Below are 27,347 nucleotides of genomic sequence, written 5' to 3' on the forward strand. Positions count from 1 at the left end.
AAGTTTTAAATAAATAGAGATTTTTAAGTATTTTATAAAATATCTTCAAAATGTTTATGTATGTAAGTGTGATGTTTTGTAAAGTTGCTTATTTGAATTGACAAAACAAATTTTTCATTTTAAATTAACATCTTTTAGTTTTTTTTTTTTTTAATTTTATTTGCAAATATTATGAAATGATTTGTTGTGGTTTTAGTAAGTTACATTGTAGTTTTCCTTTACAATAAAAATATTTATGTATTTGCTTTTTTATAACTATTTCACACTTTAAAATATCCATTTTTAAAGTATAATATTTGTCTAATCCATAAACTATGAGGTGGTAGCACTTGATTGATAGATCTTGTCTTTTTAATTGTAATGGTTTAATCAATTGTTACTCCGTAGATAAATTTTTTTTACAGGTTATAGCAATATATATTAACATATAATAAAAGAGGATTATTATACTTTTTTTATGTGTGTAAAAAAAAGCCTTGACTGTATCAAGGCTACAAGATCGTTGCCATCTTGCATCTTGTCTTTATAATATTTTTCTCTTTATTTATTTATTTATTTACCTTCTTTATTGTTAAAATTTTTGTTTTGTTGTTTAAAATATCTTTATTTAATTTTATACTCATTATTGAAGTGAAGTTAATGTTAAGTGATATGTAGGATTTGAATATAAACATTTTAGATAAATGCAGGTATTAAACCAGAGATAAATATTAAAAAAACATGACTGCCGAAAAAACATTTCTCTTTTGTTTCACTTTGTTTCCTTTGTGATTTTCTATTAACTAGCAAATACCCCCGTTAGAATTTTGAAAATAAGACGATTGCTTGCAGAGATATAAGAGCGCTCCATTGGGCACCTCCCAAAACAGCGCCCCCCAGAAGTATCCCGTTTGTTACCAGTTAATTGTGATGATTGGTCTAGCCTCACATGAGGTACATCACCCACCACTCTAGCCTCACATGCAGTCCACAGGAGAAGCCAACCAATTATTATTAAACAAATTTTTTAAATTTGTTTAAAAATAATACTATTTAAATAATAGTATATATATTATAATATAAATACCATATTTGTTAAAATAATACTATTTTATTTTATTTAACGTAAATTTAATTCTATTATTTTTGTAATTTTATTCATTTAGTTGATTTGAATCATTCAATTCAAACCTAGCTAACACAGTGACAGAGGCTCACAGTTCATTAATTCAATTCATAAAGTTTATGCTTCAACCGGCAAATCTTCGCTACTACATATATTTTTATAAATATACATACATATATATATATATAATATATATACATATTTATATAGCTTATGACACTCCTGATAATGTAAGGATTTCAACATGGGGTCATTCATCTAAGTCGGTTTGGCTGTTGAGCTGCTATGGAGGAACAGACACACAAATATACACCCTAAAAATGTTACACTCGTTTTTGGGCAGTCGTGTAAATTTTTTATTTTATTTATTTAATTTTATTAATAAATGAAAGGGATTATTAGTTAATCTTTAGCAGTAAAATTGTGGCGCAAAGCAGACCAATGGTGGTATGCCGGGTGGCTGCACACTGCTCCCTCCACGATTCTCTCCCGCCAGAAGCACTCCTTTGTCAATTAATTTACAGATTATTTTATTTCATTTCTAAGCATAGATAATTTTGAATTATATTTTATATTTATATTTACTTATTATTTATTAATTTTATTTATTCAATTTTATTAATAAAAGAAAGGGATTATTAGTTAATATTTAGCAATAAAGAACATGTTTACGTGATCAGAATACTGCGCGTCAAAAAATCATATGGCTTATTTTTTCTGAAATGTTTATAAACAATAAGTAAGAAGCAACACCAACAAATAAGAGCAAGAAGAAAGAACATGCTTATGTGATCGAACATACTGCCCATCAAAAAAATCATAAGATTTTTCTTAAATGTTTATAAACAATAATAATAATTATAAAATAAATTAATAAATTTTACTACCGTAATTCATTCATTCAATATCGTAGCAGATCTTATAACACAACTATTTTCGACACAAATAAATTGATACTGAAAATACTATTGATTATCTATTTATTTTTTTTTTGTGGCCTTTGAGTTACAATTAAACATGCATATGTACAAATTTATATAGCCTGTGACACCCCGTAAAGTAAGGATTCCAACGCAGGTCATACATCTAAATCGATTCGGCCATTGAGCTACTGCAGTGGAACTTACCCTAAAAACATAACACTCCTTTTTGGGCAGTTGTGTAATTATAATAGCATGTATAATCAAATTAAGTTTACTCAGTCTTGAATAGAACTCTTCTGTGTATTAGCTATATCTTGGTTTTTTATCTTATGCTCATTTTCCCTGTTCTGATTTAAGCAGGTCAGATTTATTATAATATTTTTAAGGTATCCTTCTTAAAGACCATCTATTAGAAAGAATGCAATATGGAAATTTGTAGCATGATTTGTCGCCAAGCCTGACAGTTTCAGATCTAAAATGTTCAGAATGAAAATGAAGGCAAAGACACTGTCCACTCCAGCCTTGGAAAAAAATAATTTGTAAGCACTTATGTTGTGTATTAAACAAATTTAAACAAAGAAATAAATGAAGTTAAAAATGTCCCAGAACACTGTTGACATCTAGGAAAGAAATCCACATTCAAGAAAGTTATCAGAATGTAATTTTAAACCTCTTTAATACATTTGCGTGTTAAAACTTACAGCATGAGCTATCTGTAAGTATACACTTTCCTTTTTTTACCAAGAAACGTGGAATATCTATGAAATGTGTAAAAAACATTTTTTTATGATAACTCCTTAAAAAGATAAATCAGTGATACCTTTAATATGGGACTGATCCTAAATCAAATATAGAATTATAGCAGAAGAGCATTGTAGTAAATAGATTTTTTTATCTTGAATGTATTATCCATTTCATTTCAATTTGAACTCTTATACCCTATATTCTTTGTAATTTTTTTAATACCCTATATTCTTTATAACTGTTTTACATTAGGCTAGTTTTCAAACCATGACATTAAGTAGTCATATACTACTTGAGATTTCTGATTATAATCCCGTACTGGCTTGACAATTTTTCACATACTACAAATATGATCATTATAATGCTAAATATTATAAAAATAAATTTGTTACTAACGTAAGTTTTAATGTATATTTGTGAATATTTATTGATACTTTATAACATTGTAAGAAAAAAAAATTATTTTTATTTTTTGTTAAATTTTAGGTAGAATTCATGCAATACGTGAATCTGGAGCCAAGCTGATATTTTATGATTTAAGAGGTGAGGGTGTGAAAATACAAGTTATGGCAAATGCTAAACTCTACAACAGTGAAGATGAGTATTATGTGGATACTGATAAATTACGAAGAGGTGATGTTATAGGTTGTGTTGGAAAACCTGGAAAAACTAAAAAGGGTGAATTGTCTATAATACCAAAAAAGTTAACACTGCTTACCCCTTGTTTACATATGCTTCCTCACATGCATTTTGGTCTTAAAGATAAGGTTCGTATTTGTGTTCTTTTTTTATTTTCATGGAAGTAAATCCGTAGTAGGGTATGATCTTTGCATTAGTGTAAGATAGTTTTGTCCATCGCATGTCTAGATTTTTGTATGTAACATTGTTTATGATTTATTGTATGTTTAAAATGTATGTGTGTTGAGTAAGTGTATATATATATATATATATATATGGGCCTCTCTTAACCAAAATAATTGGGGATGTAGCCAGCTCAGATAACGGAATCCACGGTTAACGCAGAACCTTAAGTTTCGTTCTTGAATTTAGGTAAGAAACCATATTAATATCCATTTGGTAGCAAAATAAGTCATGAATTAAAAATTACTATAACAATATTATTATTTTATTTTACTGTATTTATTATAATAAAATCACTGTCACTAATCAATCTTGCATTGACTCACAGAAAGTTAGTTTGATTATTTAATAAAAAAATCTGTCACCTTCATTTGTCTTAACTGAGTAACATGGTCCATAGCAGAGTGATCACGCCAGTTTCGTACTACTGTTAAGGAAAGGAACATCGTTTCATTGTTCTAAACACTGGAGCACTTTTGTAAGAAATACAGTCCTTTCGTTGTGGTAAATTTTTTCATTTTCATCAATCTGTTCATCTTCATCATTGAAGATTTCATTAACCTCTTCTGTCACAACATTCTCAATCTCGCCATCATCATAAATTTTAAATGTTGGTTCCCATGAATCCAATTTTAACCAGTCTTGTACTTCATTTGTCTTTACATTTTCACATTTCAGTATATTTTCTAATAAAGCACAAAACTCCTTATTCAATGAATGGCACAGTACACAAAATTTTGTGATTGTTAACCTGTTGAATTTCTGGCCATATTTTTGTAAATGATTTATTGATTGTTGTTTGATCGATTGAATTCCATGATTCTGCTAACATGTAAATTGCATGTTTTACAGTCAATACTTTTAATGGGGGTAACTTGAAGCTCTGATGCTAGAATTTGAGATAATATCTTTTATTTATAATGTTTTTTTATTGCTGCTGTTACACCCTTTTCAGTAGGCTGACAAATGGGTATCACATTTGGTACAAAAAAATTGTCTTAATATTCCCTAAAATTATAATATTTCAGATGAATGGCAGGGCACATTATCCAACAATAGAACTGCTTTTTCTGGTAATTTCTTTATGTGTAGATAATTTTTCACATGCAGGACGGAACTTTGATTAAATTGGTTCTCAAAAATGTCTGCACTCATCCACGCCAATTTTTGGTTAATGTACTTAACAGGAAATAAATCTAATTTTAAATCTTTTAATGTATTTTCTCTTATGATTGCCAATCATAAGAGGTGTTTTATCCTCACCACTAACGTTACTGCAGACAAGAACAGTTATTCGCTCTCTACTAATTTTAAAGTTGGTGCGGAAGCTTCTTCCCTTGAAGCTTTTGTTTTCAATGGCAGCATTCTAAAATGTAATCCTCTCTCATTTGCGTTACATATTTGTTCTGGCCACAGATTTTCTGACTGAACAAAAGCAGAGAATGTTTTGATAAAATTAGCAGCATTTTAGTATTGGCAGATAATTTTTCCCCTGATATGGCTAATTATCTTATGCCATGACAACTTCTAAATTTCTCCAGCCAGCTTTTACTGGCAGAAAATGTATCTGGGCTATTTAGTTTTTTGTTAAGTTGAATAGCCTTTTCTTACAAAATAGGGCCAGATATCGATATCCCAAAGGTTCTCTATTGCCTGAATTACAAGGAAATGACATCATCTAAAGCTTCCTGGACAAGCTTCTTCAGCATAGATCATTTATTTAAAACTTTTCAGGCACTTCTGAATAGTATTTAATTTATTTTTTTTTCATTTCCAAGTGTAGGTGGTTGTTTCTCCAACTACAAACTCATACGCAAATTTTTTTAACCGATTCTCCAACATTTAATCTTTTGAGTGCTTCTAATTTTTAACACTACCACCCATTTATATTTTGTATTAGTAATATCTTTGCTTCAACTAGCCATTATAACAATAACACAACACACTACAGCTACTACACTGTATTACAGTACAGCAGATACACACTCAAAATGTAGAACGAACTTTATGCATATAGTAGATAACAGAAACTAAAGAGAATTTATTGTTCTGCTTTACTGCCACTCTCTGTAAATATTCAATACCAGTTACTATATAATAATTATGTACAACAAATAATCTTTAGTAATAGGCTATAATAAAATTTGTACATAGAGAAAATGGCATCTTGGTTAATTTTTTTTAGTTTTACTGTACTTCAGATTTTTTCTACCCGAGGCTAACTATGGAGTTAGTGAATGATTTGTAGCATAATGAAAAGATGCCATGCCTGAACAGGATTTGAACCTGCACCACTGGATGAAAGGCTGAGACACTACTCAATCACGGCAACTGGTCATCTTGGTTAAGAGAAGCTCAGCTAAAGGAGGCCCTACTGTATATACTTTTAAATAAGCCACTTAGTACAGAATATTGAGATAAGCCATATTATGCCTTAATTTTTCGTGAAGGTACTTTCGCAGGAACCCACATTCTCAGTCATGATTGAAATAATTCTATTATTTCGATTATATAAATAATAACAGAATTATTATACAATAACAGAATTATTTCAGTTATGGCTGAGGATGCGGGATTGTGCAAAAGTACTTTCATAAATAAGTAGGGTAAGATATGTCTTATTTCAATATTCTATAATAGGTGGTGTATTTAATAGAATTGAAATATAATTTAAAAGTACAGAGGAATAATATGTATCTTGAAAAAAAGGTTCATTTCAGAAATATGTATATACAGATATTATGTTTAATGTTATGTTAACATTATTTATTTAATTTGCATTATATTATAATTTTTATTATTATTATTAGGATTATTAAATTAAAAAAAAAAATAAGATTATGGTTTTATAATTTCTTCTGTTAGGTATTAAGCTGGTGCAGGGAATATCTTCTATTACTTAAGTGTTTAAATTAACCTTACTTGTTGAGTGTAGACCTAAATTCAAAAATTCAAAAAAGTTTGACCCTGAGGCAAATTTATTTTTTATGTTTTTTGAGCTTATTGTTTTCTGCTTTTACTACAATTTATATTTTCATAAATAAAATACATTAATATTAAAAATACCACCTTCATAGTGTGTGGTTCACTTCATGTAATGATGACATGACTGGGGAATTATGTAATCTGCATTGCCCAATTTCTAACATTTTGAATAGTCCATATTTTAGTTACTCTTATTTACCCAGTTAATTTTTTTTTTTTAATGAAAGTTATATGTTGTTATGATGAATTACAGAAGTAGAAATTGTGTGAAATAGCAAATAAGAATTGTATGAAACTGTTGTGGCTTATAATTACAATTTAATTTTTTGCAAAGAAATTGTTGGTAGATTATTTTTAACTCTGCTTATCTCTGTAATAATATCAACTGACCTCGGTTTTAATTAATCTTTACAAGAATTACCTAATTGAAAAGTATTTCATGTTAAGTCTTTATTTTTGATTCTTACGTTCATAAAACTAGAATAAAAAAATTTAATGGTGACAAAAAATGTATTAAAGGATTTAATTAATATAAAAGCAGATCTGATGAGTAGTAACTGAAATAAATTATGTAATTTTATAAAATATTTTTCTATATATTAGCAACTAAAAATTAAGACTTTGTTAACTCTTAATTAGTTTTCTGTAAGGTGCTGCTCTGATAAAGAAAGGAACTTCCAGGTGTTTGTTCTTGGTTGATATGCTAATTTCCACGTTATATCTCTGTCTTTAGAGATTGACAACTTTTTAACACTTCATTCTTGCTTGCCATAACTGACTTAAACATTTTTTCTAGTCCCATAGATTTTTTTCAAAATCTTGATTTAAAAGTTTTTCTTATTGTTTCTTTTAACAAAAAACTCAGATTAAGCTGCATTTTACCAAAAAAATGTTATGTACAATTAAAAAATGAAATTCGCGTAAAATTTCAATTAGTTCAAATAATTAAGCAGAGAAATTGAACAAAATAATGTCAAGTACTGGTGTTCATTGAAAAATGAAATTTCATCTATAGCATAGAAAGCTATGAAACAACTGCTGTATTCTATCTTTTCAATAGTTAATTTTTACTTGTAGTTATATTGTTATGGTCCTTATATTCTTTGATGTTACAAGTAGAAGTTGATCTAATGTTGGTGGTTCGAGTGTTACACTGGGAACAAAAAAGAATATTTTTTTTTGTCTTAGGAAGAAAAATATGTGATTCTGATAGTATTTTTTCTCCTGAATTCAAATATGATATTGATTTTTTTTCCCATCACACAAGGTTTCTGAGAGACGCATTTATAAATTCAAACATTTTAATACTTTCTGCATCCTTAACTACACAATATTGAAACATTTGACTCACCTAGCAAGTAGTATGACGATTTTCTGCTACATTTCATCTGTGGAGCATCCCTCTTGATGGTCCAACAATAATTGGCCAGCATATTAGGATTCCATTTGCCTTGATACCTCTTTTCCGTAGCTGAAATCTCCTGATGAAAGTGTTCCCCGTGCTCATTGCTCACTGCACCAAGATTTTCTGGGAAGAAATGCTAGATGCGAGTGTGAGAAGTGTACTTCTAAGAACATATTATTACAACCCAAATTTTTGTAAGATGTTATAAGATTGTTGACAATATCACAGCAATTTTCTGCCTTTCGATTTTCCAAAAAAACTGTGAGTAACATTTTTGAATGCTTGTCAATATGATTTCTCCAGTGGATTCAATAGTTCCTCAAACTTTTCATCTTGCATTAGCGTTTATATTTGTGGACCCACAAATATTCCTTCTTTAATTTTTGCATCACTAATTTTAGGAAAATTTTGTTTTAAGTACATGATAACAGGAGTATTGTCCATGGCCTTGATGAAATTCTTCATTAATCCTAGTTTGATATGTAACAGAGGTAAATACACATTTTTGGGATTACACAATGGGTCATGTTTCACATTTTTCTGTTCAAGAATGAGTGATTTACAGTTAGGTCATTCTTTTCTAATGAAATGGTTTTTTGTCCTTACTATCCCATTCATTCAAAAAACAACAGTACTTTGCGTCACCAAGCTGCAGACCAAGAATAAGTGCAATTACCTTCAAATCACTACAAATATTCCATTCATACTCTGCATTTTGTAAAGCTTTTCCAATGTAAATTTAAAGTTTTCATATATTTCTTTCAAACTAGCAGAGTGAGCCATAGATACTGATGGGAATTTATTGTCATTATGCAGAAGCACAACTTTTAAACTGACTTTAGAGGAATCAATGAACAAGCACCATTCTGTTGGGTTCATTACAAAGTGTCCATATGAGAACAAATATCATTACAAAAAACTAAACCATTTTCTTCAGAAAAATAATCTTTAAATTCAGAATGACAATTATGATAAGTACGTATCTTTATATTCTTTTGAAGAAGATTCCATCCTTTTAGTTGGAAGCAAGTAAAATTTCAGACTGTTTTTTTGGATACTTTAAATCTCATATGAGATCGCTAAGATTTTCTTGAGTCAGTAAATGACGCTCAGATGAACTGCTTTGTTCAAAATTTGTGTCACGAGAATCTGTTTCTTTTTCTTCCTTACTTCCATCACACTCTGAGCTCCCTTCATCTAATGTCACATGTTCTGGAAGCTTTGGTATGAGCAATTCTTCACAGTGTGGAACTGATCTCATTGCAGATTGCAAGTTAGGGTATACCACTGTATGTTTTGATTTTGATATAATGTTTGTTAAGCAGAAATAACAGTCAGAAGAGTGATCTTTAGGTTCCCTCCAAATCACAGGGATAGCAAATAGCATGTGGTGTTGGTGTGTGCCATTTTTTCATGCAATGAGAAGCCTAGAACATGATAAACAACAGATAAATATGGGGCCCAGGCCCTTGTTTGGTCCCCAATTTTACACCCAAAATAAAGTTCATAACACCTTTTTACTAATGGAGTAAGGTTTCGCCTTTGGGACTTGAGCATCACTTTACCACATACATAACAAACATTGTTTGGATGAAATTAACAAACTGTAAGCCATTTTGTAACTAACGACTAATTAAAAGAAATAACGTTGTAAATATGTAATACACAATAATTCAGACACACAAACCACTCACAATGACGTGCTTACTTTTTCACTACTATCTCACAACTGGCATCGTTTTGATGATTGTGTGCTACACTAGATCACGTTTGTACATGTCTGAACCTGCACAACAGTAACAACTCTACTCCTTGAGTTAGCTCATTTGGTTCTAACATGTTTACAATGCTCTGGGAGTTTTTACTTGACACTGGATGAAAAAACCAGTTTTCAAATATTTAAAAAAATTACAAAAAAACTATGGGTAATGGAGAAATTTCAAATACATATTTGAAAATAGGATAAAATACTGGATTAAGTACACACCTATTGGTACTCGTGTGACAAACATCATGTTGACCAGTTATTAGTCTAGTATTATTAACAATTTTTTATAATTTGTTTTTTAGGAAACAAGATATAGACAACGATATCTTGATTTAATTTTGAATGAAAAAGTAAGACAGAAGTTTCATATCAGGGCAAAGATAATTGCTTATGTTAGAAAATTTTTGGATAGTTTAGGCTTTCTTGAAATTGAAACACCTATGATGAATATGATAGCTGGTGGAGCTACAGCAAAACCATTTGTAACTCATCACAATGAATTAAATATGGATCTGTTTATGAGAATTGCTCCTGAATTGTATCACAAGGTATGTCTATACTCAGTTTCTATGTACAGTAGTATCTTCTTAATCTGCCCTATATCTTGTGACTAGTTGATAATCCAGATGTATTTCTAGAATATATCCAAATTTATGGGATAAAAAATCAAATTTTAGGTGGGATATTATAAAATTTAGTGTGTATTATTAGATTATATAATTATAGCCAACTCCCGATTATCCGCAATAATAACCTGGAAGAGGATCGCAGATATTCCTAAATTAAAGCAAAATTATAGTTGATCTAAAAATAATATCTAATAAATGAAAATGTGTTAAAATATTTGCTTAATATTGTACTACAGTACAGTATTTTATATGTGCTATTATATTACAGTAAATAATAAAATAAAATACAGTACACTACACTGCAGTACAGTACACTGTTAAATGTACCTGATAAAAGTAATATCCAGAAGTTTACTCAAAATATGTAATGACATAAAACACATTTTCATTATCACTAACACTGTACATAAATAGATGGTACATACAGTAATGTTTGTACTATGTAATGGATTAACAAACACTACAGTAGCTAACGAGAAAAAAATACATCGATATTAAAAAAAAAATTAAATTTTGTGCGTTTTACTCTTTCAAATTTTTTTTAATAAGAAGCAATTGATTGTTGTTTTAATATCTGAAAACACTTCCTTTTAATGAAACTTCATACTTTTCATAGCACAACAATATTGCACAATGAACTATTGTCCAGTCATATCCACAATGAACTGCTGTACAGCATTTTCATATTCAAAGTAAGCATAATATTCAACTAGAAAATAAATGAAGGAATAAAACCTATCACAGAACGATGAAAAAGTCTTTTTAGCTTTATAAGCTATTAAAATTTTTTTTTTTTTTTCAAGAGGCATCATGATTAAACTGCTTGTGGATAATCATGAGTTGATTGTACATGGTTATCAAATTGTGTAATAAACTTCTGTCCTAGAATGCATAATAAAGTATGATTATAAGCTATAATTTTTTCAAAAAAAAGATTTGGCTTGCATTGTAACCTTGTAAAAATAAAAATAAAAATAATTATCATGCATTCTGTTTATAACGTATGTATATAGTTTGTATTTTAATTATAATATCATGTATCATGAAGTTACCTTTCAAATCTTCTGTCATTACCCTGTTATTGAAATTAATGTGAACTCTACATGAAATTCTAGTGGATCTGAATTTTTTTTTCAAATCATATAATTTTACAGTTCCCACTATAGATTAATAGATTCTATTATATGTGTTTTTATATTTATTTTAACTAAATATGAAGTATTTAAACAAATCAACCGCAAATAATAACATTATAAATTATGACTATATTTTCTGTCAGAGGGATATTCCATATTTTAATTCAACAGATTTTCAAAAATTTTATTGCATCACTATTTTTGATTTTAATTATATTTAGTGTGTGATAACCCACCTTGTAATGACCAAAAAATATTTTTTTATAATTTAGAAAAATTTTCTCATGAAATATTAAATATGGATCTGTTTATGAGAATTGCTCCTTAATTGTATCACAAGGTATGTCTATACTCAGTTTCTGTGTACAGTAGTATCTTCTTAATCTGCCCTATATTTTGGCAACTCAATCTGAGTTGCCAAAAGGTAAAAACAGCTATTTTCATCACTTTTCTATGAGCTGCAGCATTTTTATTTTACAGCATGCATAGGTTAAAAAGAAAGGCTTTTTGGAAAGAGTAAAGATGGAACTTCATCTTAGCGTACTTAAAATTTGTTTTCTTACATAACCAAATCTTTTAATGTTTACTGAAGTTACGTTTACAAATTGTTGTGTTTTTAAATTTTGAGGCCAAAATAAATAATGAAGGGCTTAAGGTAACAGGCCTGTTTTTTTTACCTTTTAACTCTTAAATACTAGTAGTACTTAAAAAAAAATTAAACTGTTACAAAGTGTCCTTCATTAAAAAAATGGCCGCAAAATCTTAAGATTTTGAAAATATCTCATTTTTAGGGCCCATAACTACAGGTGGGACAGGTGGCAAAAATTTGAAATTTTTACAGCAGTAAGAACTTTTTATTTATTTTAAAACCGTATAAAATATATTTTGTTAATCAAACAGGTTGACGAATAATGAAGTCAACAAAACCACTAAAATATAATTTTAAGGATAATTCTTTCCTACTTCCATTTTTCCTACTCTTGATCATTTCTTCCCAATTTCCTGGATATCTAGGTGTAGGTTTGATCTTACTAAACCCATGATGAGGATGCCAAGATCTGTACAACCGTTACGTTTTTGGTATTATCCGATGGAAAGGCTGCAAGTGAACTGACCCAGAGACTGTGTACATAGCTTCTTCAAAGATCAAGAAGCTATGTTATGTGTCTGATGTCTCTATATGGTATTATTATCATATTAATTGCTTACTATTTATTTCATTTTTTATGTTCTAAATCAGGGCTAGCCAATCTTTTCAGCAGGCGGGCCAAATTTCAGAAATAATATTTCCTGCTGGGCCATGCACCTAATTTTTTTTTGTTAATTAAAGTAAACAAGCAAGTGTGCTACAACTTCGACCACATTGTCACTTCCCAGCAGGTGAGATCATGGTTAAACGCTTGCTTGGTTTAATGTAAAAGAAAACAAGAAATAGATAATTTTTTTTTAAGAAAATAAAACTTAATTGAGAATCAAACATATTTATTAGACAGTTTAAAAATATTTAAAAGTGAGATGTCTGACTTTGTTTTGCAGAACTAAGTGCATCAGAATTGATGTTGCTACACGTAAACAGTTTTCCAAATGAATAACTGTAATTTGTGTTCTCACTTGTGATTTGATGTGCTTCATGCAACTAAAAAGCTGTTCACATGCATAAGTGTTTCCAAATAACGAACCCATCAACAGAGAATGTTTGCAAAATGCAGGATCCTTGTCCAGATACATTTTATAGAATTCTTCCAAACCAACTTGATGGAATTTCGACTTTAATTGTATATCACAACATGTTTCACAATGTTACATTTGCAATCTTCCTGGTTATAAATTCACATCTACCACAAATGGTGTTGCAAATTCACAAAAGGCACATGATGTTTTTTAAAATCCTGAAATTGGTTTTCAAATTTGAGGTTTAAGTCAGACATCAAAGAAGCGTATTTATCTGCCCCTCCTGTGTGACATCTGGTTGCAATGACAATGTAGGAAAGTGAGTTTTTGTCCTCAACTGTTGTTCGCAAAGGCCAAGTTTCATTTGAAATGCAGAAATATGATCATACATCTTATTAATTAATTGGTGTTTCCCTTATAGACTAGTATTAATGTTATTTAGGTGGCTAGTTGTATCGACCAGAAATGCAAAGTTGCAAACCCACTCTTTGTCTTCAAACTCTGGGGTACTTTTTGACTTGCTTGCAAAGAATGATTGTATTTTTTGCTGCAAATCAAACACTTTTTAACATTTTGGCACGGGTCAGCCATCTTACTTCTGCATAAAATGTAACATCATCATAATCTGAGTCCAAAGACTTTAGAAATTCTTGAAACTGAGGGTGATTCAACCCTCATCTTAATGAAGATTAGTATTTTGATGACTACTTTCATTTTGAGAGATTTGGAACATAAATTCTCCTGATGAGTAATGCAATGAAAATTTAGCATTGATGTATTACTAACTTTGGAGGCCTCATTTCCAATCAATTTTACTAAACCTTTCTTTTTCCCAACCATTGCTGGAGCACCATCCATTGTTAAGCCCGATAAATTGTTAAGTTGTAATGAAAAGCAATTCAATGTCGATGTAACTGCCTCTAACAAATCTCATGACTTATTAGTGTCCTTAAGTGGATATGGTGCTGCTAATTTTTCTGTCTTTCTAAAATGGACATCAACACCCTTGATAAAGATTGCCAGTTGGACAGTATCTGCCATATCTGTGCTTTCATCCAATTAGAGCATAAAATATAAACCTGGATGCTCAACTTTTCAAATTATCTTCAATATGTTTACCAATGTCGTCCACCCGCCTAATAATAGGTTGACTAGACAGACTTATTTTTGAGAAATCCATCTTTTCTGGACACAGAATTTCAATGACATTCTCCAAACATTCCTTAACCATTTCACCATCTGAATATGGCTTCAATTTTTTTGCTAGTATCATAACAGCTTTTACATAGCATGTTGACTCTGAACCCAGTCTAGTAAATAACTTTTGTTGTGGAAAAATATCTTTTTTTTAGTTATTTACTTGATCTTGTTTTTTGAAATTGCCCTTTGTAGTTATCAAACTTATTTGCATGTATAGTCTCGTAGTGCCAGTTGATGTTATAATTTTTCAAAACAGAAATAGAATCATTGCATATCAAGCACATGGACTTTGTTTTAATGTCTATAAAAAAATTGTTTATAGTCTACCTGTCTTGAAAACTTCTTAATTCTTCTGTGATTCTTCATTTTTAACTGACAAAAATAAAACACCATGGGTAAGACTAATTAATAATACTAAAGAAAGATTGTATTTTGTATTGACTTATTCCATTTCACGCCGAAGACCACAGAACATATATATAAGTAGTTGAAGTATCATATTATATTATATAAAAATTTTGCATCGGGCAAAAACTGAGTAACCTTGGTTGCCAAATAGTGGGATATTTAAAATAGCTAAAACCTATGAATTTTCCTGAAAATGCAGGATATTTAAAATAGCACAAACCAATGTATTTTTCCAAAAATGCGAGATATTTCAAAATTCTATAGCATAAAAATTTTTTCAAATTTCTTTAGCATATGCTGATTATTAATTGACTTATGATGTAATGTTCTTTTGGTGGTATGGACAATAAAAGTTAACATTTATGTTCATTTGATCCAGTTCCACAGGCCACAACATGACTCCTGGCAGGTCACAGGGATGTTGGACTCCTTCATGGATGTTGGCCATCCCTGTTCTAAATTATCAATTTATGTGAATTAATTTTTCAAGGGTAGTATTTTGACTCTTAGCTTTTAAATATGTTATTAAAACAATCTTTAATTATTTTACATGTTTTACTGAAATGCTTTATGATACTCTTCTTGTATTTTGATAGATGCTTATTGTTGGAGGAATTGATCGTGTTTATGAAATAGGTCGCCAATTCAGAAATGAAGGTATTGACTTGACGCATAATCCTGAATTCACTACTTGTGAATTTTATATGGCATATGCTGATTATAATGACCTGATGAACATAACTGAAAATATGCTGTCAGGTAAGAAAATTTTCAGTGTTCTCTTTTGTACAATTATAATTAATTGAATATTTTAGTAAATATAAACTAGTTTATGGGGAGCATGTGTATTGAGCAGCTATTTATCGCTCTTAAACCAATCTCTGTACAGGTGCATCTGTGTCTTGCTATGCTCTAGCACATCCAACATACATCTTTGCATTTCCCTTCTAGCCATGTTTTTAAGACCACTCTCTTTTGACAGATATGTTTTGTAGTATTTAAATATATTTTTTAAGTCAAAATTATTTTTTCAGTTGTGTTTAATTCCATTTATCTTTGTATTAGATTTGATTACTTATTACTTGAAGAGAGTGGGAGTTTTTCCAGTGCTTTTTGATAAGAAATTAAATTTATTTAGAATACAAATATATTTATTTTTATCATGAATTATTGTTGAAAAACAAATAAATGAATAATATGTGTTTGACAGCTTGAAAGCTGTGAAGCTATAGCTATAAATATTTTCTAACACAATTTAATAATTACTAAATGTTGAGCAATATTAAATTACTTAATGAACCCCTCCCCCCTCACTCATCTCTCACTGTGTGTGTGTGTGTGTTTACATGCATTTGCTCGTATGTGTATATACAACTATTTTTAATTTAACTTCCTGATATTTAATTGCTGTAATCAGCATGCTGCATTCTAAGCAAACGTTTAATTGTACACTATCAAATGTAACTTGTTATTATTTTGCTAACATTCATCAAAATTGAAGTTTTCAATCAAATCAAATTATTCATTGAAATGTTATCTTTATAATAGTATATAAAGTTTTTATATATTGCAGCTGATATAAGCTATCGTATATAAATACGATATATTGCAGCTGATGGATGAACGTATAAAATATAAGAATGCTAGTGATGAGGAAAGTAAAAGGAACTATCAGCAATTAAGAAATGCTATAAACAGGAAGTGCAAACTGGCGAAAGAAGAGTGGATTAAAGAAAAGTGTTCAGAAGTGGAAAGAGAAATGAACATTGGTAAAATAGACGGAGCATACAGGAAAGTTAAGGAAAATTTTGGGGAACATAAATTAAAATCTAATAATGTGTTAAACAAAGATGGTACACCAATATATAATACGAAAGGTAAAATCGATAGATGGGTGGAATATATTGAAGAGTTATACGGAGGAAATGAATTAGAAAATGGTGTTATAGAGGAAAAAGAGGAAGTTGAGGAGGATGAAATGGGAGAAACAATACTGAGATCTGAATTTAAGAGAGCATTAAAAGATTTAAATGGCAGAAAGGCTCCTGGAATAGACGGAATACCTGTAGAATTACTGCGCAGTGCAGGTGAGGAAGCGATTGATAGATTATACAAACTGGTGTGTAATATTTATGAAAAAGGGGAATTTCCATCAGACTTCAAAAAAAGTGTTATAGTAATGATACCAAAGAAAGGGTTTATACCACATAAATGTGAAGAATACAGAACAATTAGTTTAACTAGTCATGCATCAAAAATCTTAACTAGAATTCTATACAGAAGAATTGAGAGGAGAGTGGAGGAAGTGTTAGGAGAAGACCAAATTGGTTTCAGGAAAAGTATAGGGACAAGGGAAGCAATTTTAGGCCTCAGATAAATAGTAGAAGGAAGATTAAAGAAAAACAAACCAACATACTTGGCGTTTATAGACCTAGAAAAGGCATTTGATAACGTAGACTGGAATAAAATGTTCAGCATTTAAAAAAAATTAGGGTTCAAATACAGAGATAGAACAACGATTTCTAACATTTACAGGAATCAAACAGCAACAGTAATAGTAGAAGGACATAAGAAAGGGAGTTCGACAAGGATGTTCCCTATCCCTGTTACTTTTTAATCTTTACGTAGAACTAGCAGTTAATGATGTTAAAGAACAATTTAGATCCGGAGTAACAGTACAAGGTGAAAAGATAAAGATGCTATGATTTGCTGATGCTATAGTAATTCTAGGTGAGAGTAAAAAGGATTTAGAAGAAACAATGAACGGCATAGATGAAGTCCTACGCAAGAACTATCGCATGAAAATAAACAAGAACAAAACAAAAGTAATGAAATGTAATAGAAATAACAAAGATGGACCACTGAATGTGAAAATAGGAGGAGAAAAGATTATGGAGGTAGAAGAATTTTGTTATTTGGGAAGTAGAATTACTAAAGATGGACGAAGCAGGAGCGATATAAATTGACAAATGAAGAGGTATTGCGGCAAATAGATGAAGAAAGAAGCATTTGGAAAAATATAGTTAAAAGAAGACACAGACTTATAGGCCACATACTTAGGCATCCTGGAATAGTCGCTTTAATATTGGAAGGACAGGTAGAAGGGAAAAATTGTGTAGGCAGGCCACGTTTGGAATATGTAAAACAAATTGTTAGGGATGTAGGATGTAGAGGGTATACTGAAATGAAACGACTAGCACTAGATAGGGAATCTTGGAGAGCTGCATCAAAGCAGTCAAATGACTGAAGAAAAAAAATAAATAAAGTTTTTAAACATGAATCATACAGAAGAAACTTTTACATCATAATATACATGTTAAGTTCAAAATATAAATTTGTTTTACTATAGTGTTAACTTGTTTCGGTCTTAAAAAAATGGTTCTTTATTTCAACTACAGATATTACTATAATTGAATTTATTTCAAGCTATACAAATAAAAATTGTTTCTTTTCAATCATAAAATATGAGTTACACTTTTATTTATCATTAAAAATTTTAATTATAAATAATCAGGTAAAACAATATATTCATTTCAAAATTGTAATAAGTACACAGTTCTTAAAATAAATTTAGATTAAATAAACACATTCACATCATTTATAACTTTCTCAATTAAAAATTTATTCACAAAAATGTAAATTCCAATCCAGTTATTTTGTTAGTGATGTTACTGATATTTTAAAATACAGATTGGAATGCAAGGATAGCAGGAAATTTATGCCCCCCTTATCCCCCTATTAATCACAGAGCCTGGACTATGGACTACAGTCCCTTCCTGCTGGGTCGTTCTTATAATCAGGTGGGTATTTGTTTAATTTGATGGTTAAACATTTAGTTTTGATTATGGATGGAATTGTGGATTGTGTTCCGATCCTTAAGACCATATTGAAAACTTTACACAGCTGACCTTGGGAGACTAGCTACGTATGTGCTGCTTTCTTCTTGCATGATCCTCCTTTACTTCGTCCAAGTCCTGTTGGGGCTAGCGCCTTTTGGCCTTGCAGGAATGCGCTTGATTGAGCCCTAGTTACTGGAATATGGGATGTACACTCCCTTCACCATAGAAAGTTGCGTGTGCTGACTACTTTAAAATAGAAAGTACTAATCTAAACACCTAAATTAAATCTAAGTACACCTAATAAAATTAAAGTAATATCTGTAGTTTTTTTTAGTAGCAGTAGAAAACTGTTTTTATTTCATTAGCTTCTTATCTGAATATGAAAAGAATATTTAAAAAAAATATTATTGTTTGTAAGCATTTTATAAGATTGCTTTAATAAACTTTTATGCATGCCAATTTTTTTTCAAGCCATTTAATAGTGCACTTCATATCTCAGTTTTATAATTTGTGTAAGGATATACTAATCCATAATATATCACATTTGTTTTATTAGAATTTACATTAAACACTAAATTATGAAACAAAGATATGTCATGAGTTAATTTTTTAAATATCTCTTACACATTTTTCCCAAATTAAAAATATAATAAAATGGATGATAAAATTTTATCATCCAAAATAAATCATAAGAATTTATAATCTTTAATGTGTTGTATGTTTAGCATACAACACCTAAAGAATGCTAAAAAATATTTTCTCTCCTTGACAAGTTGGAAGTACATGTACAATTTTCTTAAGATTCAATTTAAGATTGTTGTTAGCTGAACACTTATTTATTGTATCTAGATATTTTTCACAATTAAGGAGCACATCTTTACTTTCACCCATATAACAGAGTTATCATCAGCATGTGAGAAACTGTCATTTTCTTCTACATTTTAAATATCATTGACATATAATAAAACAATACTTGTTTAAGTACAGAGATTTTAGAGTTACTAAGAAGACTTCTCTATTACCCAATTACAGATTTTTACTAGAAAAAATTCATCTTTATGTACAGTTACAGTGGTTTGCTGTCTTCAGTAGATATATATTTTAAGAAAATTACAGCCTACATCTCAAATTATATAATACAAAGATATACGAAGCAAGTAACATAATTTGTTACTTGTAACAAATTTAGGAAATTAGCAATGTCAGAGGTATTTAACAAGACTAGAAATATTCCTACACTTTATTTCCTCCATTTAATAATAACATTTATTAATAACCCTTTTAATAATAACTGCCGTGCGCTAATAACGCCCAAGCGTTTTTCGCCCACAAACAACCAAAAAAAAAAAAACTTTATTTCCTCTGCAAAATTTTCTGTTTATTGCTCATCAGTCATCATGAATTAAATATTTTTTTTTAATCAGAAGGATTATTTGGATTAAAGTTTTTTTTCTGTTAAAACTAAGTTAAATTTTTTAAATTAAGATTTGTAATTTTCAGATTTGGTAATCAGTTTCACTCATTATTTTTTTGGTTATAAAGATCTCAAATTTTAGTAAAAAAAAAAAAAAAAATCTTTTTAATGGTTTGTAGGTAAAGAGATCAGTCATTAGACATTAAAATCCTGAGCTAAAGCTGGGAATCAACACTTGTTTCTGGAATCAAATGTAGTATACTTGTTTCTGTACAATTAAGAAAAACTTAGTTTTTATATCCTTTGGCAGTTATTTTTTATGTTATTTGATACCTGTTTTACAATTGGCATAGCTGCTCTTCAAAAGAATAAATTTTTGTAATCGAATTTCCTTGTATGTAGAAGATTAAAAAAAGTCTGTTAGTTTAAAGTAATCTTAAAAAAAAGGTTATAGGGTGTCAAGTAAAAAGTAACTTGATAAAAAAGGATCATGCAAAATATTAACTAGTATAGAGGATCAAAGCAAACCAATATTCTGGCCTTTTTTTTCAGGGTTTTTTTTAGTATATCTTGCATGTTAAATTCCTGACAGTATCATGCATACTTATGAAATAAAATCACATTTACAACTTAGCAGTGCTCCAATTGAAGTTACTACTATCGATGTTAACATGTTTTAATAAAAAATCCTGTTTGAATTTCATCAGTTTTAATACATTTTTTAGTAAATACCATAATTTTAATTAGGATTTTGATATTATAATTGAACTATGCTTTTATGTATGTATGAGTGTATATATATATATATATAAAATGTAAGTATATTAAATAGTGTATATACTTTATTTTAAGGTATGGTGAAAAGTATTCATGGGACTTATAAAATAGTATACCACCCAGATGGTGAAGAAGGAGAAGGTGTTGAAATTGATTTCACACCACCATTTAAAAGGATTAAAATGTTTCCTGGTTTAGAAGAATATTTAGGCATTAAATTACCTTCAGCAGATCAGCTTGGTACTCCAGAAGCAAATGAATTTTTAAGTAGTCTATGTGAGAAGCATCAAGTGGAATGCCCTCCTCCTAGAACATCTGCAAGATTACTTGATAAGGTATAATAAAATATATTTACATCCAGACTGACATAAGAATAAAAAACAAAAAAAATTACACAAATCACTTCAAGAGCCATGGTTGCAAGAAAAAGTATTCTTTACTTAAGAAATCTTAATTCAGAATTTGGCCATTTCAGATAATTTAAAAATTAATCTTGAGACTTCTTTAAATTTGGTACATGAGTATTATACGTGTTTAATTATTTATATTATAATTTATTATATATATATATATATATATATATATATAGTTTATATAATATTTTGATTAGCAATCACCGCATTCAATGAACAGCGATTAATTTTAAATTAAGGTTTACATTGCAATTATTGTAGAATAACTATTAGTATTAATATTTAATTTTTTAGTGTTATGTAAATATGTTTGTATTTCTGTTTCATTTATTTATTATTTTTATGTAGTTTTGGACTTATACCTACTTCTCTTTTTTATTGATTAATTAAAAATTTTGTGATGCTGCATTTATTAATATTTCCTTGATCCTTTCAGCAATTGCTGAGCTATCTCTTTTTATCTGTGGAGTAGCACATATCCATTACTGGCATGACAAATATATAATTATGTATAATCTGAATATTATTTTTAACACACTTGAAAAAAGGAAGTTATGTACTTGACTTATATATATTTCTTTGTTTGTTTGCATATAACGTTTTTCGTATTAATCCAATCGAAATAAATCCTGTTGTAATTGACACAGCTGCTTTCGCAGTGGTATGTTGGAAAAATATTTTAGACACACAATATCAGTCTGAAAATTGGCAAAAAAAATGTTTTCACTCTGGCAGTTAGGAATCCTGATTTTCTATATTTATGCATCATGTTAGTTGATGTTATATGTCTTCTGTAGGGCAGATAATGTGAGTTTCTAGCATCTTAGCATCATTAATAAACTCATCAAAAATCAAAATATCTCATCTTAAATCTTTCAGACCCAATATACATTTTATATAATGTACTGCATCTATAGGGACTGTGGTAATCTTATAATTCTATTCACATGCGTCACATTACATGGTCTTTTGTGGTCTCTCGCAAGGTCGGACAACTAAGATAAACCATCTAAGTTTCTAACTCGACTTAGAGCAACATAAACTTGTCTTTTTGCAAATACTTTTTTCCCCAAATTTAGTACAGCTTTATTTAATGTTTTACCTTGCAATTTGTGCACTGTTACAACACAATTTAAAATTGATGGTACCGTACATCTTTCTATATCTCCATATCCTTAAGCAGCTTGAAACATTGTAATTATTGGTGTAATATGTACACAACCACCTTCATTCATTTTTGTACCTATTATTTCATCATCAAATTTTGTTAACACAGCTTTTGGTAATTCGCACCTTTCCAGTTGAAACCTTCATACGGCAGGCCATTTGAAATTATTTACAATTCTCATAGTGCCAATTTACAATTACCATCAGAAATCAATATATTAAACCTTAACATAATGCTTGAATCCTCTGTCAATTGTACATTATTCAACAGGCGTCCACAATTATTGATGTCTACTGGAATAACATTCCCAAGGGTAGTTTTCCCATATATTGCAGCTTGTCGTGATTCAATAATAGCATTAATATTATAAACTCTGTTTTTTATACCATATCATTCATACTGCGATTATATTCACCAACTAATTTAATAGTTGGGAATATTCTACAGCATTTCCATTTGCAAATTTGTTTGTTAAAGGTACCCTCCTTTCACAAAGCATTTCCATTTGGCCAGTTGTAACTTCACCAAATCAGAAGTTATTTAATAAATCAGTTAACTTTGTGTCATTTCTTTGTCTCATGTTTATTGTTAGCTCGCAAAATGAAAACATATGCTACAAATTTATTTCTGCTATACACAAGAAGGTTGAACAAAACACCAACAGCCTTTGACTGGAGGCAGCTACATTATATCACCAAAAATCATATTAACTCCACCAAATAACTTATAATTATTAATTGGACACAGAACATTATGAAATAATTATTTTGAAAAAATGGAACTGCCATCAGAATGTACTAAAAGTAAGAAATAATTTTGTCCAAATTCTTAGACATTTTTGTGCTCTGTGCCAAAGTACATGATCATGCTTTTGTGGTACTTGAATGGACCTATAAATGGTGTATATAAAAATATGTAATAATTGCAAATGGAAAAGGAATTAAACCACATAAATATGAATGCCACTGATGTAATATTGGTATTGGTTTTTGTGTAGTATATTTATATGTATTATAGAACAAATTTATATTATATCTAGAAATTAATTTTTTAGAAACTGGTGCTTATTCAAAAAAGTGTTTTAAGTAATTAATTAAGTATTTGGACAAAATTATTTCTTACCCTTACTCCATTACTGGCATGACAAATATATAAATTATGGTAGAATGGAGCTAGTGTGGACTGTATTTTTTTGATGAAATGAAGCAACACTATGTTCTTCTTGAATCGTTATATTTAATTTTTTTTCACTCTCGATATTTTGATTGAATTACAATAGGTACATTAAACTTAAGAATGTATGACACTAGTTATAATTGAACGTGAACATTATCAAGAAACTATGAGTCCCCTTGGACTGAAATGAAAACACGACCGCACTGCACAGAATTCTGACTAATCGTACGAGCTTAACTCGCCGATGAGTGCTAGCACCCACTAGATCGCAGCACCGGACGGCTCGATGGGGAACGGAACAATTATGTATAGTCTGAGTATTATTTTTAATTAAGAATTTAATACATAATGAGTTGCATATTTTTCTTGGCAGTTTTCATCACTGGTATTTTCTAAGTTGATTCTTAAACATTTTTTTTCCTAATATGTGCATTGCAATCTGTTCAACAAGTGAATAAGCCTTTATTCAATTTTGTATTGATGTATACCAAATATTAGTGCCTGTGAGCAGCTGATAGATATTTTGTACCATTAATTCAGTTAAAGTTAATCTGAACACATCACAAAATAGTGTAATCTAACTTCAAATGAAAAGCAGAAAAGAATATGAATTCAAGATTTCCCAACTTTTAATTTTTCTGTTTAACATGACATATTCTTGTATATTTTTAAATAGATTGTTTTATTAATTAAAAGATTTTTATTTCTTGCTTATTATTTCCTACTTAGATTTTAGTATTGCTTCTCAGGTATTTTAAATAAATAGCCAAAATTGGCTTTGTCTTTTCAAGCTAACATGGAAATAGTGATGTTTTTGAGCGATTTTAAGTTTTCAGTGTTTGAAGAGTTTTAACACAAAATGAATACAATGATTCCATTATGTGTGTGTATCGGTATTTATTTAGGCAAGCAGCTATTTGTAACTTTATAAATATTTATCATATCATTAGGCTTGTAAATATGTGGTTATTCTTTTTATGGTTGATATTTGTCCATGGATGGTAACTGACCAAAGCACTGTTTAACCTGATATAGCAACCATGATTTTGGAAATCCTTCTTACCCAACCTGTGTCTTAAATGGGTAATGAATCTATTAGTTATAAGAGTTTCTCATTCTTGTTATATAGAATATTTTTTTTTTATTGTGTTGAAGAAAAAATTGTTAATTTAACTATTGATTTTTAAGCTTGTAGGTGAATTTTTGGAAGAGAAGTGCATAAATCCTACTTTCATTTGTGATCACCCGCAAGTGATGAGTCCTCTTGCTAAATGGCATCGTTCAATACCTGGTCTTACTGAAAGGTTTGAGTTATTTGTCATGAAGAAAGAAATTTGTAATGCCTACACTGAATTAAATGATCCATTTGTCCAAAGAGAACGTTTTGAACAGCAAGCTAAGGTTAGTAAAATGTTTATGGGTTTTTATATGCCGATTTATTTTTTAATTATTTAATTTGTTTTACGAACTTAATTCATAAAGTATTGTCATCATTTTACATATTTATAAATAATTTTTAACAAACATTTACACAAGCCTACAATTAATTATATGAATATCAGCAATTCTACATATTAATATACTGAAAACATTAACCGTTAAATAGAAATAGGTCTCAGTCAGACTAAATGTCTTAGTAGATCAAGAAGCAAATCTGTTTGTTATTCCTTGTTAAATTTTGTTTACTCTTGTTATACATAATATATAGGTGCATGGTACTATTAACAATTCATGAGTTAAGTTTTTCTTTACTAGTATCTCCTCTGTTAGATCAAATATATTAAGAAAAGAAGTAAAAAGTCCTTTCCATGGATAATCTCATAATGGCTGTTCCACAAGACTAATGTGAATATATAATATATGTTACAAGAAATCTAATAATTATGTTGAAGTTAAAAGATTAGCACCAAACTAAATTAGATCAAACCAGTCTAATGACATAACTTATAAAAAAAAGGAGACTGTTAAAGTGGTAAAAATATATTTTATCAATAAGTAGGAGTGTGTAATATTTATTTTGTAACATGAATCTATAATTCCATGATGAAAAGGTGATGGTAATAGTGGTTTTCTTATCATTCCTTGTTGAATAATTACTATTGCCAGTCTAATCTAATTTCAGACTTCCTACATAGTGAGAAAAGTATTCACTTTACATGAGGCTGCGGTATGAATTGGAATCAATTAGAACTGTCACTGTTATTCAGTGATCTGAAATTACAAATCTATAGGAATGCAACAAATGAAAACTGACAATTTGAGTATGATATAGGTCAAATATAATGTTACTATTAATTAATATAATAAAATTACAGATTTACCTCACAAAAATGTTTCAAATATTTGTATGTGTTCATAAATTAAAAAATGTATTTTTTTTCGGAGCTGACAGTCATTTGATTGACGTTTTACTCTTAAGATTGTTAATAGCACTTGATGATACCCAACCATAAAATTATTTGTTAATTTGCCATGTGTGCATAGATGTGATAAATGTGCAGTATATCTTTCAGACTTGTGCCATATTATGCAGTGGTTGCATCAATCTAATATAAAATTGTTTAGAATAAAATTGAGTTTTTATACCCTATTTTTACAAGCATGCTATGAAAAAAATGTGTTGTTTTAACATATGTTGAAACAAAGTAAAAATTCAGTTTAAATATTAGATGAGCTGGATTTTTGGTTTTGTTTTAAACATAGTAAAAATAAAAACAACAAGAATATTTATTTTGTCATAAAACTAATGTGCTTTTCAAATTGTAATAGCTCTCTGTTTCTCATCCTTGTCATAAAAAACATAAAGATTGCTAACTCTGAATGAAAAACTTAGGAGAAAATATAAAAGAGTAATAATTAATCTTATCAAACAGTTTTTCATTAGCAATCATCATCCATCAGGTTGAATTTCAAAATTGTTTCTGGCTATAAAAAAGTATCAAATAATCAGCAGGTAGGTTTTATAATGTAAAATCATGTTTATACAAAAAAAATGTAAGCAACAATATTTATGAAAGTAACAATGTACACTTATCCAAAAAAAAAAATGAAATCACTAAATTTTTCATAAATATTACATGTATGTAAAGGTTTTCATTAGGAACAAACTAGAAAGTCAAAAAAATTCTTCAATTCTTTTTACTTTTAAATGGGTGAAAGTACTAGACAAAAGTTTTTACTTTTTGCAGATTTGTTTATACTAGTACCAAAAATTATTTAGTTATTTAATTTTTAACTTTATAAGTATTGTATAATTTATTTTATTTGTTCGTAAATGTATAAATTTTTTATGAGTTACAATTAAACACATAGGTTGGTAACAGTAAACTAACAAAAACACTCTGATTTGCTTGATATTTACAGTCATGAACTTGGAATGCTTCTCATCCAAATCACCATTAAAACTTTTTATTTAAAAGAATCTTCTTTTCTGGTAATTAAATTTCATGGTTTAATTAGAATCAAAGCAAATAAAAATACAATTTAAAGTTTGTTATAATAAATGTTTAATTCTTGACCATACTTTTACTCACCTTTTAAATAAAATCATTTTTTAATTAAAATTGGACATAAAAGTTGTAGATTTTTTTTTAATTTAGAAAATAATTGTAATTTCCCCATTAATAAAGTAGATTCCCAGATAATCACTGTTAAGGAAATTTTAACATCTGTTGCCACTCTTAAAACATAATTGCAGGAAAGAAGCCCTTCTAATTTCCTTAAAC

At 29.1% G+C, this 27,347-nt stretch overlaps 1 protein-coding gene across 2 annotated transcripts in view; it reads left to right on the forward strand.

Moving 5' to 3' along the window:
- Positions 1-27,347, forward strand: part of LysRS (Lysyl-tRNA synthetase) — a 49,267-nt gene that overhangs the window by 13,238 nt on the left and 8,682 nt on the right. For both annotated transcript variants that reach the window (XM_075358715.1, XM_075358713.1), the window contains 5 exons: positions 3,259-3,539; positions 10,094-10,339; positions 15,432-15,594; positions 20,941-21,200; positions 24,811-25,023. In XM_075358715.1, the coding sequence (XP_075214830.1) occupies positions 3,259-3,539; positions 10,094-10,339; positions 15,432-15,594; positions 20,941-21,200; positions 24,811-25,023 (1,163 nt within the window). The remainder of the gene's footprint in view (positions 1-3,258; positions 3,540-10,093; positions 10,340-15,431; positions 15,595-20,940; positions 21,201-24,810; positions 25,024-27,347) is intronic.

This window comes from Lycorma delicatula, chromosome 2 (assembly GCF_047948215.1).
Source record: "Lycorma delicatula isolate Av1 chromosome 2, ASM4794821v1, whole genome shotgun sequence".
In the NCBI taxonomy this organism is placed as follows: domain Eukaryota; kingdom Metazoa; phylum Arthropoda; class Insecta; order Hemiptera; family Fulgoridae; genus Lycorma; species Lycorma delicatula.